The 17,500-nt window shown below is 42.0% G+C and overlaps 1 protein-coding gene across 1 annotated transcript in view; it reads right to left on the bottom strand.

Moving 5' to 3' along the window:
• The window catches only part of kcnj5 (potassium inwardly rectifying channel subfamily J member 5), a 15,790-nt gene extending 4,305 nt beyond the window's left edge, over positions 1-11,485 (bottom strand). The window contains exons 1-2 of the mRNA XM_056283115.1: positions 11,423-11,485; positions 7,064-7,937 (exon numbers count right to left, since the gene is read on the bottom strand). Of these exons, the coding sequence (XP_056139090.1) occupies positions 7,064-7,937; positions 11,423-11,485 (937 nt within the window). The remainder of the gene's footprint in view (positions 1-7,063; positions 7,938-11,422) is intronic.
• Between the last annotated feature and the right edge of the window lie 6,015 nt (positions 11,486-17,500).

Here is a 17,500-nt window from a genome sequence, read left to right as displayed (position 1 = left end):
GCAAATATCAAGCCAGACAACCCTGTGTGTGAAAGCCAATTTCATCTCAGGGCACAAACTTGCTGTGAAACCGCATCAAGACATATCCACATAGGTGTTGGGAGTCTATGGAGCTCAGGGCTGCTGCATGCGTCAAATGGCACACTGTTTGGAACATGGGGTAGCGTCAAATAACATCAGAATGCTCCTTTCAGACAAGTGGATTGAAGATGTCTGGGTCTCAGCATTTTTTTATAACTTTCCAGAACTGACATTCCCAAAGTCTATACCCATTTTCTGTAGCCATTGACCAGTTTTAACAAGTACTTCCGCCACCATGTTTACTGCTTATAGCTCACCACAAACAGCTTCTAGAAAAAAAAAGAAAAACAAAACTTTGAGAGTGAAAAAGAATTTTCTTTGTAATTGTGACTTTTTACATTGCTATTACTGTTTATAACCCCACCCCTCTCTATGCTGGACAGGTTTGCAAGCCACCTTTGGTTAGTATGGAAAAGATATAAAATGATCTGTCCAATGCGGTCAGACAATGCGTTGTTCAAATTAATGTATCTGAAGCCTGTGAAAACCTTAAAGAGTAATTTAAAAACCATGTAAAGGTTAAAACATGGAAGACTGGTCTTGGTACTCTGTGATCAAGGCTCAGCGTTTTCGGTTTTTATTTTTTAAAGCCATCCAGTATGCCGAAAGAGGACACTGTTACATAACCTCACACAAAAAGGAACAACTTTTGGATCCGTGGAAACAAATTCCGGGTGAAAATCAGTTTAAAAATCTGGGTGACCCTTGTCTGAGGTTAGCATAGAAGGAAGAAGGATAAACACAGTTGCAGCTAATAACATTAATAATGGCTCTCTTGGATATATAGGTGTGCCAAAGAACCACCATTGACAATACTATTGACAATTGTTAGTGCTGTCTGTCTGTCAATGCTGGTACACCTGAATCAAACAGTGCAATTAGATAATCAGCAGCTGCGTTTATCCTGCTATGCTAACATCACAGAATACCAAGACCAGCCTGCCATGTGTTTAACCTTTACATGGTTTTTAACTTTTAGATGTCTGCAAACTCACTAACATGTTCTGGTGTTTAGTTGTTCTTTAAGGCAAGTGGCTACACATCCCAGACAGAAGAAAAGTGAGAAGCCAGCCAGCCACTTAAAGCCAGGGTTCTAAACAGTTGTGCTAACTGTGAACTTAGCAAAAGCTAACACTTGGCATGCATCATTAGCCATTTATCTGTCGAATCAACACCTTTTAGTCTAGGGTATAGTTAAAGACAAGTCTTATCATTGTTCACTATGGATCAGATATATCAGATTAAAATATATAGACTGACAAATGGTTACAAAACCTAATGCTAGAGAACTTGAATTTGTGAGATAGCCTCTTAGTGTTAGTGAGTAAAGGGATGTCTTTAGCCACTATTTTATGGGTGGGTTACATGTCCATGCCAGAAGTCACCTAATGGGTATTGTGGTGCCCTTTTTAATATAGCACATCTTTAGTATGTTAACATCTCATATTGTATGTTTAGACATATTTTATGTTTGAATGAATTTGATCACATCAATCTTTTTACGAGGAGGTGATGCCATGGATTAAGGGCAGATTTTGGGGAAAGATAGTATAAGTAGGGAGTGAATTAAACTGGATAAATTGGTGTGGCGAATTAAACCTGAAAATGTTTTATGTATGTCTTTATGCATGCTCAATAATACAAAAAAGAAAATCAAAGAAAGTTGGATCAGTTCATCTAGACATGTTTAACGTAACGTATCTGTCAATAAACATTGTGTTCAGATGAAGTGATTCAACTTTCTTTGATATTTTTTGTATGCTTTAGAAAAAAGAAAAACAAGGCGAGAGATTGGATTTTTAGTTTTTGAAAACAAGGGGAGTATAATTAGTACAATTTCAAAGGAACCTAATACTATCCCTTTAAATGTGCAGATATTTGATTCATTTTCATCATTTAGTGTTATAGCATCGTGGACAAGAACAAAGTGCTCTAGAGATTAATCATCATCTTATTTTGTAATAGCCAGTTTCAATTTTAAATAATGTACTTGCGCATGAGAAATGCTGTTGGTGGTTTTCCGAGCCTGACTCATTGTGTCATATAGAAAACCACAGGGTAGTTGTCAGCAGAAGAGAGAAATGATGGCAGCCCATTAAAGGGAAAATGAAGCCATTTCACCAACCAGTTAACTGTCAGTTTCTTAGTTTCTGACAGAACACATTTCCTGGCATGGTGGCTTTGCAGACAGTTATATTTTACATGCCCCTGTGAATTGTTGTACAGCCTGACTCATTAATATCCTAAGGTAGTCGTTTTTAATTTTAAAATCAATTCTAGTTTTAACGGGGAGCCATTGCAGACATCTAAGAACAGGTTTAATATGCTCATACTTTTTAGTTCTGGTGAGAACACGTGCTGCCGCATTTTGAATTAATTGTAGTTGGTGCACAAGTTATTTTGGGAGGCCGGTGAATAGTCCATTGCAGTAGTCTAGTCTACTTGTTATAAAAGCATGGATTAATTTCTCACAGTCTGATATTGATAGAAAGCCCCTTAGTTTTGAAATGTTTTTAAGATGGTAGAAGGCTGATCTTGTGAGAGATGATTGATGTGGCTCTTAAAATTTAGATCACTGTCCATGATTACACAGGGATTTCTAGCTTCACCTTTGCACTCCAGAGACAGAGAGCTGAGATGAGCTGCAATTCTCTGTCTCTGAGTCTTTGCACCAAAAATAAGTATTTCTGTCTTGTCTTTGTTCGGTTGTAAAAAGTTATCTGACATCCATAACGTAATATCGTCAATACACTGAATTAGGGAACGTATGGGAGCTAGGTCATCAGAAGATAGGGATATGTACAGTTGTGAATCATCTGCATAATAATAGTAATTTATTTTGTGTTTCTGTATAACATGTGCAAGTGGGAGCATATAGAGATTGAATAGAAGTGGTCCAACAATCGAACCTTGGGGTAGCCCACACATTATACCCACTTTGTCCGAGGAAAAGTCTCCAATAGACACAAAGAACTGCCTGTCCTGACGTTATGTTCTAACCAGTTAAGAACCGGGCCAGAAAGGCCAATCCATTTTTCTAATCTCTCTAGCAAAATATCATGATCAACAGTGTCGAAAGCAGCACTGAGATCCAGGGGCACAAGAACAGACAATTTATTAGAATCTGTGTTCATATGTAGATCGTTCACAACTTTGATAAGTGCTGTTTCTGTGCTATGGTGAGATCAAAAACCCGATTGACAAATGCCTAGAAGGTTGTTAGATATTAAATAGTTATTATCTTGAGAATAAACTGTTTTTTCAAGGATTTTGCTGAGGAATGGTAAGTTGGAGATGGGCCTGTAGTTGGCAATAACTGTCGCATCAAGATTACTCTTCTTCAGAAGTGGTTTAACGACAGCTGTCTTAAGTGCTGCAGGAAATATACCTGCCTGAAGAGAGTAGTTAATAATTTCTAAAATATCATGTGCTAAGCAATTAAAAACATTTTTAAAAAATTTGGTAGGGAGAGGATCCAAGCAGCAGGTGGATGACCTGAGCCGCCTAACAATATTGTCTAGACTTTTAAGGTCTAGAGTGTCAAAGTTAGACATGGCACCAGTGATATTTCTGGAGAACTGGAGGGTAGGTTCAGTACTGGATCTTGAGGCACTAATGTTCTGTCTAATAGCAATAATTTTGTTATTGAAGAATGTAGCGAATTGCTCACATATTTGAGTGGACAGCATCTCTGATGGGTTTGGAGACGGTGGATTAATAAGTCGGTCAATAGTGGAGAAAAGCACTTTACTATTAATATTTTCATTAATGATTTTAGAGAAAAAAAGACTGTCTGGCCTGTTTAATTTCTTTGCAGTACTTGTTCAGTCTGTCCTTGTAAATTTCATGGTGAACCTGAAATTTAGTCTTTCTCCACTGTCGTTCTGCTTGGCGACATTCTCTGTTAAGCTGCCTAATAACCACTCCATTTCTCCAGGGGGCTTTTTGTTTTTCTATGTTTTTAGTTCTAACAGGTGCAATGTTGTCAAAGATATTCCGTATTTTTGAGTTGAAGTCGTTCACAAGATGCTCAGTTTGTGATGACATGAACGGCGACAACTCATTTACAGTTTTCTGAAAGGTTTCAATTGTGTTATTATCAATTAAGCGTTTTTTGAGCATGCGAGTGCTCTTCTGTTGTACAGGAAGAGCTGACACATCAAAAAATATACATCAGTGATCAGAGATAGCAACATCTATGACACAGGGTACAGTAATATTAAGTCCTTTTGATATGACTAAGTCTAGAGTATGCCCCTTATTGTGTGTGGGTCCAGAAACATGCTGAGTCAGAGCAGATGCCTTCTAATCTTTCTTTCATAAGAATATTGGCAGCTTTTATTAGAGATTGTAAAGTGTTTTTGCTACTCTTACCATCTGGTTAGGGCCAACACCTCTTGATTTGCCTAAAAATCATGGAATAAAAAAAAGGTGATTCAAGCCACGGTTGCTGTACTGGGAAATAGCAAATTTTATTGGTAAAACTAAAAACATTTAATTGCATTTCATCATGTAGCCTTTGTCAGGGTCATGTGGCTGGAATTACTGAATTCTCATTCCATGTACCTTGCTAATGGGTAAAGTTGTGCCAGAATGCAACCTTAACTACTTTGCCTAAAATCCTCCAAGTGTTGCTTTATTCCCCTGTTAATCTTAAAATAAAAATTTTCAAATGCATATTAAATGCAAGAAAAGTGATTCACTATCACTGCAAACAACAGGACTGTCTTGACGAACAAGTCTAATCAGTTTAGAATAGCTACTGGAGATGCTTACATGAATATATATTTGAACATTGTGTGTGTGACCTTAGAATCCCCTTGACAGTTCTTTAAAAAAAAAATCTTTCAAAAAAACCATCATTATCTACTGGAGGTACTAGCTACAGGCTCAACTGCAGCATAAAGATTTGTGTGCCCGGGTCCTTTCAGCGGTTCAATACCATGTTGACTTATGATTTGGCCTGTGTGTCAAATGCAGTAGTTGTAATTTACACAAAGTCCACAAAATCAATGTCATTAACAAAAAGCAGGCCATATTTTCCTCCATTGTAGCTTATTGACTTGCTTTCTCACAAAATATCTTGTGTGAAATAGCGGTAAGCTACAATTATTCCTCACCAAAAGAGGCCTTCATGTTAATTCCTCAGAGAACACCCTGTGATTAGATCTATTTGTCTTTGAAGGGCAGTGATGTCAGAGACAGGAAATGAGGGCGGGACAAAAAAGGGTCAGATTTATTCATCATTCGGTGGTCAGGGATGATAACGTCATAACCTCCGCAAACCTTGGTCCCTGCCGGTGAAGCGGAAGGCAAATTAATGACTGAGTAAAGCATCCAACAGTGTGAGCAGGAAGCATAATGACTAGCAGTGCTTTATATTAAAAAAAAAATATATATATATAAATGTGTGTGTGTGTTTGTGTGTATTAAACAAACCTGTAAATGAAAGAAGAAAAAAAACCCTCAAAGAAATAGAGCAGGAATGTGTGGTGCAGTAAAAGTAACGCGTCATTGTGTCTAAGGTTTTTTGAAAAAGGCAAATCGTTGTTGTGTTTCTGTGGCTTTAAATGAGTGTCTTATTTATTCATATCCATGCAAGAGAAAATATGATGATACACAATAAAAGTAGACAAGTGACATGTATAATGTATTGTATTTAAAATGAGCGCATCATAATCAGTCCTTGAACAAAGGCAAATAACAAATGTGGTTTGCACATTTTCACCTGATTAGTCAGTATCCCACAGGAATCATATTAGAGCAGCAAATAAGCAATTAGCGAGCATCATATTGTAAATGTGACTTTTTTCCACGCATTGTAATGATAAATAAGCAGATCTATATTCAATACAAGTCTTTCCAAGGATAGTCTAACACGAGCAAGGCTCTCATGAATAAAATTGATTTTCACATCCCTTGGATATTATTGAGTATAAATGGCATGGTGGTTTGGATACCTCTTTGTCACTGCTGTATTTCAATTTGTGTCAAAATGTGGAGTGTAACCCATTAAATTCTTTGCTTTGGCTTGCTTAATTACAGTCTAGGACTAGGAAAATGGTATGTTTTGTGGAAGTTTCCAGAGAATGACTGGCTACATCTATTGTACAATGGAACTAGCCTGAAGCGCTTTTTGTCATCGCTGCGTTGACTTTTCCCCAAAATACAGATCAGCAGCCTGGGTAGCTACAGTTTGTTCATTTTGGAACAAACAATATCAAAAAGACAATCCTGATGCAGAAACACAGGAAATGTGGGTTGCAGTATGTATGGAGAAACATTTGTTAGGCAGTTGTAACAGATGGCATGGACTTAAGATAACAGGTACCTGAAATAAAGTCAAAATGATTTGATGGTGAACATCAAATCGATGCTACAGAACTGATAGAAGAAAACAGAACAAAATCAATATTGGCCGAATAGAATTGACAAAAGAAAAAAGTAAAAAAAAGGCAAGTTTTGAAAACACGATCGTTTTTTAAGCAGTCAATAAAACTGACCAATAATACCTTTTGACCTCAAAATATAACCTGAGTGTACGTTTGTTGGTATCAACTTTCACCTCCACTCCTTCAATTTCAGTCTCTGTCACATAGTTTCTCGCTTTCATTCATCCACTATGTTAACTTTTGTTTTCTGTGACCCTCACAATGTTTACACTCTCACCACCTTTCCTCTTTCTGCTCATCGTCTCATTGCTCGTTCAGTCCTCCTTTATACAACCAGCACCAATCTCCCCTTCATCTATTACTTAATTCCTCTTTGTTTGTCAACCAATTAATGAACAGAGAGGAATCTCACCCCTTTAAGATGTGTATCCATCATTCTATCCTTCCATAATGCATACGACCACTCTTACATCTGTCTTTCTTCATCCATCATCCCTTATATATTTTCTCACTTTACCGATACATTTTTCCCTCTCCTTCCGCTTATCCATGCATCTACCTGCACACTCATCCTTCTCTCCCCTTCCTACCTGTAGCCTCCACCATGCCTTCCAGGATGACCACGATCTCGAACTCCTCCTTCTCCATTTGGGCCTGCGACATCTCCCAGAAGGGGCTCTTCTCGTTGATCTCGTGGGAGATGATGAGAGGAGACACAAGGAACAGGCGATCGTCTCCTGTATCGAAGCCAATATTGATGTCGGTCTGGTTGAGTGGGATGAACTCCCCTTCCTTAGTCTGCTGTGAGCGGATCAGCTTGGCGCGGATTGACGCCTCTACAATGTGAGAGTTCCTAAGGTCCCCCACACGGAACATGAGGCACATCTTGTTGTCCCGCACGGAGATGACAGCCTTGTGTGAGAACATGAGGGTTTCGGCACGGTTCTTTGGCTGAGATATCTTGACAAACATGCAGCCCACCATCATAGCATTGACAATCGAGCCTAGGATGGCCTGTACCAGCAGCAGGATGATGCCCTCTGGGCATTTTTCTGTAATGACACGATAACCATAGCCGATGGTGGTCTCCGTCTCAATGGAGAAGAGGAAGGCTGAGACGAAACTATTGAGGTTTTCCACGCAGGGGGTCCAGCCCTCCTCGTCAGCGTGTACCAAATCTCCACGGATGAGTGCAATCAGCCACCACAGTAGGCCAAAGAACAGCCAGTTGACCACGTAAACCAAGGTGAAGATGAAGAGGCTAAGACGCCAGCGCAGGTCCACCAGCGTAGTGAACAAGTCACTGAGGTAACGGTAGGTTTCTTGCACATTACCATGGTGAACATTGCACTTGCCGTCCTTTTGCACGTAACGCTGACGGGGCTTCTTCACCGGGTCGGAAATCAGGTGGGTCCGTTCCGTCGAGATCTGAGCCTCCCGCAAATGTTTGGGAAGCTTCTTCACCTAGGCAGAGGGAAAAGGGTGAGTAGAGAGGGAGAAACACATTGTCACAAAATGGGAAAGACAGTAAGAAAGAAAAGGAAAAGAGACAGTTTGAGCGAATTCTTTCTCACTTGGGTATATTAGGGTATTTTTCCCCTCCTTACCGACATTGAGTGTATACATTGCCCATATCTCTGAGTATCTGGAACAAGGATAGCACATGAAAAACACCTGCAGCTGTTCCTGATCCTTTCTGCACGTTTGTGGGGGGGGGGGGGGGGCATTGAAAATGAGTTTTTTTTTCGGGTTGCCAAGTGACGAATCGTGACGTCAGTTGGTGGCCAGAAATACTACAGCCTAGCAGAATTTTTTTTTCTTATCCTCTAATCTACTCTAATCTACACGCTGTTAAAAAAAAACACAGCTAGGGCGTCCAGGTAGCATAGCGATCTATTCCGTTGCCTACCAAAATGGGGATCGTCGGTTTGAATCTTAGTGTTACCTCCGGCTTGGTCGGGCGTCCCTACAGACACAGTTGGCCGTGTCTGCGGGTGGGAAGCCGGATGTGGGTACTATGTGTCCTGGTTCAGCGCCCACTGTCCTGGTTGCTGCACTAGCGCCTCCTCTGGTCGATCGGGGCGCCTGTTCGGGGGGGAGGGGGAACTGGAGGGAATAACGTGATCCTCCCATGCGCTACGTCCCCCTGGCGAAACTCCTCACTGTCAGGTGAAAAGAAGCGGCTGATAGGCGCCTGGGTAGCGTAGTGGTCTATTCCGCTGCCTACCAACAAGGGTGTTGGCGGTTCGAATGGGGGCATGTGGTAGTCTGCAGCCCTCCCCGGATTGGCAGAGGGGGTGGAGCAGCAACTGGGCTGGGCGGGGTGATTGGCCAGGTACAATTGGGGAGAAAAACAGTGAAACCCCCCTCCCGAAAAAAAAACAAAAACAAAAAACAAACAAACAAAACAAAACAAAACAGAAAAAAACCCCAGCTAGGCAACAGTTCAAATGGTGTAAATGACATCCCACAACACTAGGACAGAAGATTATATGGATCTGGATGCAGAAGCTAGAGCACCATGCATTCTGGTACACGTAGGCACTTTGTAGGATAATACAGATCTCTCCGTCAATATAGTTTGCAGTGAGGATTTTATTGCCTGAATCAACTACTGATTACACATGCACAGAACCAATGGCAAAATATCCCACAAACTTTTGAAAATAAATGAGGACTTGCACCCCAGACCTTCCTATTCACACCAGTTGAAAGAAGAGAGCTGATCTTGCTGCCAGAGACCAAGTAAAATCAAGGGCTGTGGTAGAGTCACTGCTTCCTCACCACTCCGAGGTGGTATTGTGTGTCTTTGTGTGATAGAGCAAGAGCGAGAGCAAGAGCGAGAGCGAGAGCGAGAGCGAGAGCGAGAGAGAGAGCGAGAGAGAGAGAGAGAGAGAGCAAGAACACAAGGACACGTAGATCTTCTTCTGTGTTGGCCCTGCTCCAGCCAGGCGATCTGGCTCCACAGCTGTGCCCTGCCTCTCTCCTACTCCCTTGTGTTCTTTCCCCTTGTCCCCAATGGGACACTGGCAGGCCTGAATAGGAAAACAGAAACGGACTCTGCAACCCACAGACCCCCACCCCAAGCAGGCCCTCGCAGTATCCTAAAAAAGACATATGCCCAGACACATCGCATCAGCACATGTCTGGATATGGACATGTGCAAACATGAAAACACACATGCACAAATATGTGCATGCACACACATGTACACACGCACACAAACATAGACAATTCAAATACTGTGAATACTTTTACATGATTTGATATGAAATTTAAGGGTAGAAAAAAAACATTGTTTCTGCCAAAAGGACTGATTATTTTTTGCTATGTGCTTACTATTACAGTATTACAGTGGAAGCAAAATAAAACTGGATACTGGCCTCCATTTTGGACATTCACACACACACACACACACACACAACATTTATTTACCTTCACTTGAGCAAACCATGGTGTCACGTGGACACATGGAGATCAATGCACATACATGCATGCACACGACACAGATTTATTAATTTCATTCCTCTAAGCAGGCCGAGGACATGTTGCCAGCATGTTGACACAAGCTAACCAGCCTTGGTTGCTAGCTGAAATGTAGTATTGTGTTATGGCATGATAACCTCTCCAGCGCCCAGTGAATCTCCAGGTGCTAATCAGACACCTGTGTTCCAGCTTTCTCCAGTCACGTGGGCTGCACCAGGGCAGTAATCTTCTATCGGGGTTGCTTTGACAGCTAGTCTACTCTTGCACATTATACATGACGCAATCAATCTTGGAGTTCAGTGGGGTAAGGGATGCCATATCTAAGGCATAGCTCTATTCTTTGGCAAGGAAATTTCACAACAAATTGCATCACACGAGCATTGATTCAAGGACTTTAATAAGATGTCAAATAGCTAACTTTTCCACTGTTGTCCTGTATACACAACCACAACAAATTAGTTGAGGAATGCATGTATTGAATTCACTGACTTTGATCTGTATTGATTGCTGTATAGAGAATGTGGTAATGAGAGAATTGACAATGAAGAATTGAAAGACAATGCTCATTGACCAGTACAGCAATTAGTAACTCAATGACAATGCGTTGACTGAAAGTCAATGAACTCAAGTTCTATCATCAAGTGTGCTTATACAGCAGTAAAGTAGACCCTATGCCAGCTTTTAAACTGAAAATTAACCATTCTGAAATCATTCCTTTTTTTTTCCGGCAAATTGCTGTTGATCACTATTATATACCCCTTAGGCCAAAAGTGACTTGCACATTTCTCCACTTTGCGTTGTTAAAGTGCCTATTTGAAGGACACATGAAGCTGTCACTGAAAATGCAACCCAATCTTTAGCCCCTTAAGTCAATACAATCCCTGCGGCTGGTGCTCCATAAACAAATTCATTAGCTCTTTGTGTGGCAGTAGGAAGCAGTGGGTGTTCTTTCTCATTTGACTTTCCTGACCACAGTCGGTTACAGAGGATAAGATCCAATCGGCTTGGGAATCAGAACAAATAACCGTCGCAATTGCACCATCCACCCTCCCTCCCTGTCTACTGTCTCCACTGCTGAGCAGGCCAGGGAATCTATCCATCTACACTGAAATAAGTGAGATTGCCCGTTGTTAAGACCAATCTGCAACGGCGTGCTCTTAATCATTTTTCATTTGTTATTTTCCACTTCCAGACTCTTGAAGTTCACCAGTCCCCCAACAGTCTAACACCCTCCCATACAGGCACAAGCTTATTGTATTTGCCTCCTTTCCATTTCTTTCCATATCATTCTTGACTATCTCTTTATCGACTCCAGCACTTCCCCTCCCTCCTGGATCTCTTGTGTGGCGCTAACCCTGGCCACCTTTTCTCGCAATCATACATGTCTCACATCCTCCTCCCAGCTTCGTGGAAATGATAGTGGCCAATTCACGACTTTATCAATAAGCGCTTGTGACATTTACCTGTCCAGGTGTGACTCCTATCTCCATTTCGTGGTCCATGAGGACTCGAGAATCTCCTGCCATCCTCAGCTGAAGCTCAACACCTGTGTGGGGGAACAAAGTGCATCAAAAATCTATCATTTGTTATATTTACAGATATTTCATAGCTGTTCCCTTTCCCATTGACTTTGAAAATGGCATATATTGAACCATAATGGCATCCTCTTTGACAACGTTTGCATTTACACTCTAAGCAGTAAGAGGACACTCTTATCTACTAATGCTCCTGCCGAATGTAAAATGAATGTAACAGCAGAGTAAGCTCACGTTTCTAGATTGTCATTGTTGCATACAAAGGGGTGCAATGGTTAAAGCCTGGACTATAAATATATAACAATTTTCAGGGCACTGCCTTTGTTAGTGGGCCTTTTTTTTAACCTTTCAGTACTCTGCTTTCTTAAATACATATTCTGTTTGGTGAGATGTTACAATAAAAACATGCCTATATACTGTCGATTTTGTGCTGATAGATACTGTAACCACCCAGTCCTATTACTATCAACAATGTTAACATAAAATGCTTTAACAGGCATTAAATGGATCAGTGTGTGAACATTTGATGGTTAGTTTAATTGGAAAAGACTAAAATGAGTGAGCGAAGTAAGAAACAACACATTTGAAAAGGTAAAGTCCTGAATTTAAACGCACACAGCCAAATGTACATGCATCCATCTCACATAGTCATACACAGCCAACTCAATTTGCCCACATGTAATAGCGCTCTCATTTCTTCTCCTTGACTAGTGGATAATCTGGATGAAGAATCTTTTTTTGTTGCAACTCTGAAAATTTCCATAGAAGCAAATATTTTTTGACACTATTGTTAGCATATTTAATACAATATCTATTGCAACAATATCCATATCATAAAAAAACCAAAAAAAAACTGTATACACATGCTCCTTTTAACAGTTTTTGTCAGGTAGGAGTTACTGGAGTTACTGATGCACTGCATAGTGTTTTATGTCTTCACCATAGTAGCTAAATGGAAAAAAAAAAAAGACCGAGTTTGAAGCGAGTGAAGTGCGTTTGAAGAAAAAACCCAAGTAGTTGTGGTTAACAAAAGGATACAACTCATCATGCTCATAGAAGACTTTTACCAGTAGATACTTCAGCATCGGTGGCTGAAGATCAGGTTCAACTATGTTTCTTTTGTTTTGTCATTGGGATGGTACAAATAGATCTCTAGGATATGGACTGCCCAGACATCACTGCCATTACCAGTATTAGCAAATGGTTCGGTTAAGTTAAACAAAACTAACACTTTCACATTTCTTTAACTCAACATAATTCCGACTTCCCTTTGGAAAAAAAAGACAAAGATGTATGATTCTGACTGACAGAACACTAATGTAGGAGGATTAGCGACCATCCTCACATGGGAGATGACCTACTGCACACTGAATGTTAATTTGCCTGTAGAATGAAGCAGTCTCAGCTGCTGCGTTTTTGACATTGTCATTCCCCCAAAGAGAGGGCACATCATTGCCAATTGGTCTGGCTGCACACACACACACACACACACACACACACACACACACACACACACACACACACACACACACACACACACACACACACACACACACACACACACACACACACACACACACACACGTTCTCTCTCTCTCTCTCTCTCTGGCTACGATGACCACACCACCGTACTTCCTTCATACTAAAACCGGCGAGTGTCTTCAGTTCTTGAGAATATGAGGTGAAAAATGCATCAGATGTTTTCTCTCTTTGAAAGGTCATTCAATCTAATAGTGCCAGCGTAACACATTCTCTTTGTGGTTGTTTTTAGCTCTGTTCGAGTGATTAGGCAATGTAATGACAGTCCACCGTAAGTGTGATCTGAGCCAAAGTATTTCTCTGCCTCTGAGGTCTTTGCTGAAACTGGTATTTTTAAACAAAGTATGTGAGACTCGACACAGACAGAAGAGGAAGAAAAAAGGAACACTTTCAATATCTCCTGACTGATGTGGGATTTAATAACAGCCACTGCTGCAGTTTAAAGAGGGGAGCTGATAAGGCCCTAAATTTAGCAGCAGTCTTGCAAAAACACCTTTTGAGCTTCATAAGAGGCCATTAACTTATACAGCCCCTAGTTGGTGTTTGAAAATAGAACATATTTACTTGAAAAAAAAAAACAGCAATAGGACATCGCCATCAACCAATTGAAAGGGGCATAAGCAGTTTGCTTGTACTGCAATTGAATAACATCTGACTTCTCTCTGGCATCCTTCTTTGATGTCCCCCCTGTTCGATCATTGACAAGCAATGGTGGTGGGGTGGGGTGGGGTAGGGGTTGGGGTGCAAAAGAGGGCTTCTTGAAGTGATGGAGCCACGTCATAAACAGGATCCACACAGGAATGCAGTGTTGACATTGCTGGTCCAAAGCAAAGGGCACAGTGATGTGACAGGCATTTTGGCGAAGAAGAAGAAGAAAAAAGAAAACGATTGGCGAGGAGCTGGACACACACACACAAAGCTTCTCAAAAAAAAAGCCTCCCTGAATACATGCAAGGTGTTGCGAGGTCTTGCTCTCCGTGTCATTTTAGGGCCTCATGCATTAAACATGGCCCTGGGGAGATTTGTGAACTCCAGACCCGTGTGTATCTTCAGAGAGGCTCTGATTGCAATGCCTCTTTGCACTAGCAGGCTCAATAAGCCCATATGCGAGGTGTTCGAACACGAATACCGGCTGGGGGTGTTTTATCTCGACGCTTTAAGAGGGTAACCAGCATTTATCTTGTTACCGGGGAGAGTGACAGGATGCTTTGGCTGTATTGTGTTTGTCCTGATAACACCAGTACTTCTTTGTTGTGCGTCAAGCCAAGGGGACACTGGTAGGAAACCTGCTTATACCGCAGAATATCTATACAACCTACTACATTCTCCTTTTTTGCTGACAAGGCATATCATGAGAAGAAGGAAAAAAAAACATAGCCCATACAGGGTAAGGAAAAATGTTTCTTTCAATCCAGTCCCTACCATGCATGCTCTCTGCATCTGTGTCTTTAACTGTCTCCATTCACACAACTTCAGGTTGGTTAAGTAGTCACCTACATGCAATTCAGAGAGCTGCGAGCTGGCTTTGGGCCCAGCCAAGAGAAGGTTGTATCAATACTAATTACTACTCCAATAACACAGCCAGGAGAGCTGAACCTCCCTGTAAAGAGCCACAGCCAACAAGGCTGGCTCAACAGATTACCTCAGAATTCATACTTTCTTTTTTGCCTTCGCACAAAGGAAAATAACCTTGATCAACACAATAGCTGTAGATTACTTTTTTACTTCCTCACTATTGGGGGGGGGTTAATCAATTTTTTCTAGTCTAGTCAGTGGGATGAATCTGGGCAAAGATACCTTCCCTTGAGTGAAGATGTGCCTGTTTTGTCTGTAACCTTGCATCGCCAAAAAAAATCAAACAAAAACCAAAACAAAAAAGAAACCCTCATCTTTGAATAACCATGACTTTAAAATTCCCTCTGTGCTTTTTAAATGGATTTCATACACTCTCAAGTTGTGCAGTTTGTACAACCTTATAAATAACCACCTAAACCACATTGATGGTTCTGATGAGGTCAGCATATAAAATAAATACATAAAAAAACCTGAAATTCAGTTTTACAATGTTCTTAGTGCTTTTTTTTGCTGAGCTGGAACTTGGAGCTTGGAAAGTGATAGGTCACATATGGTGGAGAGAAGCTGCAAGCTCTGCAGTGACTTTTGCTTGACAATACCAAATTGACAATTAGCGGGCACTCATGCATATATTCTGACGTCATAGCTTGCAGTTTGCCGGTGGAAACTGCAATTCTGAAGTGTCATCAAGACATGGTGAGCAGGCCTGCTTGCAGGGGAGAAATAGAGAGAAATAGAGAGCACGAGAGAGAGCAAGAGAGAGGAAAGAAAGAAAAAGAAAACGAACATATGTAGTAAGACAGAGAGGCAGACAGAGAGAAAAGTGCCAAGACAGAGACAATGTGAAACAGAGTGGAGGTTTGAGCCACATAATCTGTTTGCAAGATAGATGTCGTTGGAGTTGTTCTTTCCTTTTGGCCGTTGATGTGACTCAGCCTTGACTCAGCTTGCTAGAACTTTCCCTCCCCTGGTCTCTCTCTCCTTCTTTTTTACTATCTCCTTGAGTGAGAACAAACATCCATGGTCACCGGTCCTGTCACAATTGTGTCCCAGGCTAAGATTGGCCAGCAAAATAACGTGGCTACTTTGCTATCTCGGCTCACTTATGACACTTTGAGGTTGGGCAGGGCAAATGACTAAAAACATCCCCACAGCCAGCTTGGCTCCAGGCCCAACAACCAACCCCCCCCCCCCTGCAGCCAACAACCACCACCTTGCACACTCATACACCAGGACACAAAAGAACCCCATACTCAAACACACACACACACACACACACACACACACACACACACACACACGCACACGGCAAATGACACAGTCTCTCACTCACATACACACTCACATATCCATCACCACCCCTTCCTCCCATTCTGTCATTATGTCCGATGGTGAGCTGTGAGGACATATAGTTTGTCTCCTGACTGTAACATCTCTTGAACAGGTCACCTTCTCTGGAGCGATATGTCTGCAGAGAAACATCCGACTCACGTTGCGGACTTGGAGATACAATTTGCCTAATGAAATGACAATGTCCAATGCCCTCCCCAAACGTGTGCTCGCACACGCACGCACGCACACACACACACACATTCATCCTTCCTGCTCTTGCTGTCTCTCTCTGTCTTACCTTATGTCTCAAAACACATCCTAACATTTTTTTTTAAAAAAGCGACTCACACCAAGAATAGCTGTTGCAAGTTGAGTTGTTGCTCGATTCATATCTAGTCCTGTCACACCTCTGCACTGAGACGAGATTAGAGGCCCAACACCCTCTCAAACCACACTGATTGAGGGCCAAAAAGATGCGATGGATTGAGAGAGAGAGAGAGAGAGAGAGAGAGAGAGAGAGAGAGAGAGAGAGAGAGAGAGAGAGAGAGAGAGCAGATTAACATTGCTTGTTAGGACGAGGCAAGGTTAAGGACAGGACAGACTTTTCCAACACCCTTATTCCTCACTATCAGGCTTCTCTGTCAGCCTCTTGCTTTGATTTAAAGCCTACAGGCCTGATTATCTCCACCACTCTCCCATCTTGAACAGGAAGAGGGATGGTTAAGCAGAAGAGCAATGCACAAGGGGGGAGGGAAAGAAATGAAGACCAGAGTGATAGCTTGGGTTCAACGTCACATCCTGTTAATGACCAGTATAATTCATAACGCGAATCTGTTCCACATTGTCCAATGACAAGCAGTCTGTTTATCTTATGTAATGTAGAGCTTTTGTGGAAACACAGTAAAATGGGCACCATCACTAACAAGGCTCATGCAGACACACTGGCTTTACCTTGAGGAAAGGAGAGGTGGGTGGGAAAGAGGGTGAAAAGTATGGAGGAAGAGAAGACAAGATTAGATGAGACGATATGAGATCATAAGAGACGAAGAGAGGGGGGCAGGAGGTACATGTTGAATGCTGGCGATGTCAAAGGTTAAATGGAATGGCCCTGGGCATCCGGGTAGCGTAGCGGGCTATTCTGTTGCCTACCAACACGGGGATCGCTGGATCAAATCCCTGTGTTACCTCCGGCTTGGTTGGGCGTCTCTACAGTCACAATTGCCCGTGTTTGCAGGTGGGAAGCCAGATGTTGATGTGTGTTCTGGTCGCTGCATTAGCGCCTCCTCTGGTCAGTCAGGGTGCCTGTTCAGGGGGGGGGGAACTGGGGGAAATAGCGTGATCCTCCCACACGCTACATCCCCCTGGTGAAACTCTTCACTGTCAGGTGAAAAGAAGCAGCTGGCGACTCCACATGTATCGGAGGAGGCATGTGGTAGTCTGCAGCCCTCCCCAGATCGGCAGAGGGGGTGGAGCAGCTACTGGAACAGCTCAGAAGCATAGGGTAATTGGCTGGATACAATTGGGGAGAAAAAGGGGGGGGGATAAAACACACACACACAT

Source organism: Lampris incognitus, chromosome 7, assembly GCF_029633865.1.
Source record: "Lampris incognitus isolate fLamInc1 chromosome 7, fLamInc1.hap2, whole genome shotgun sequence".
Lineage (NCBI taxonomy): Eukaryota > Metazoa > Chordata > Actinopteri > Lampriformes > Lampridae > Lampris > Lampris incognitus.
Note: the sequence above shows the minus strand (reverse complement) of the source record. Positions and strands in the feature narration are given on the sequence as shown.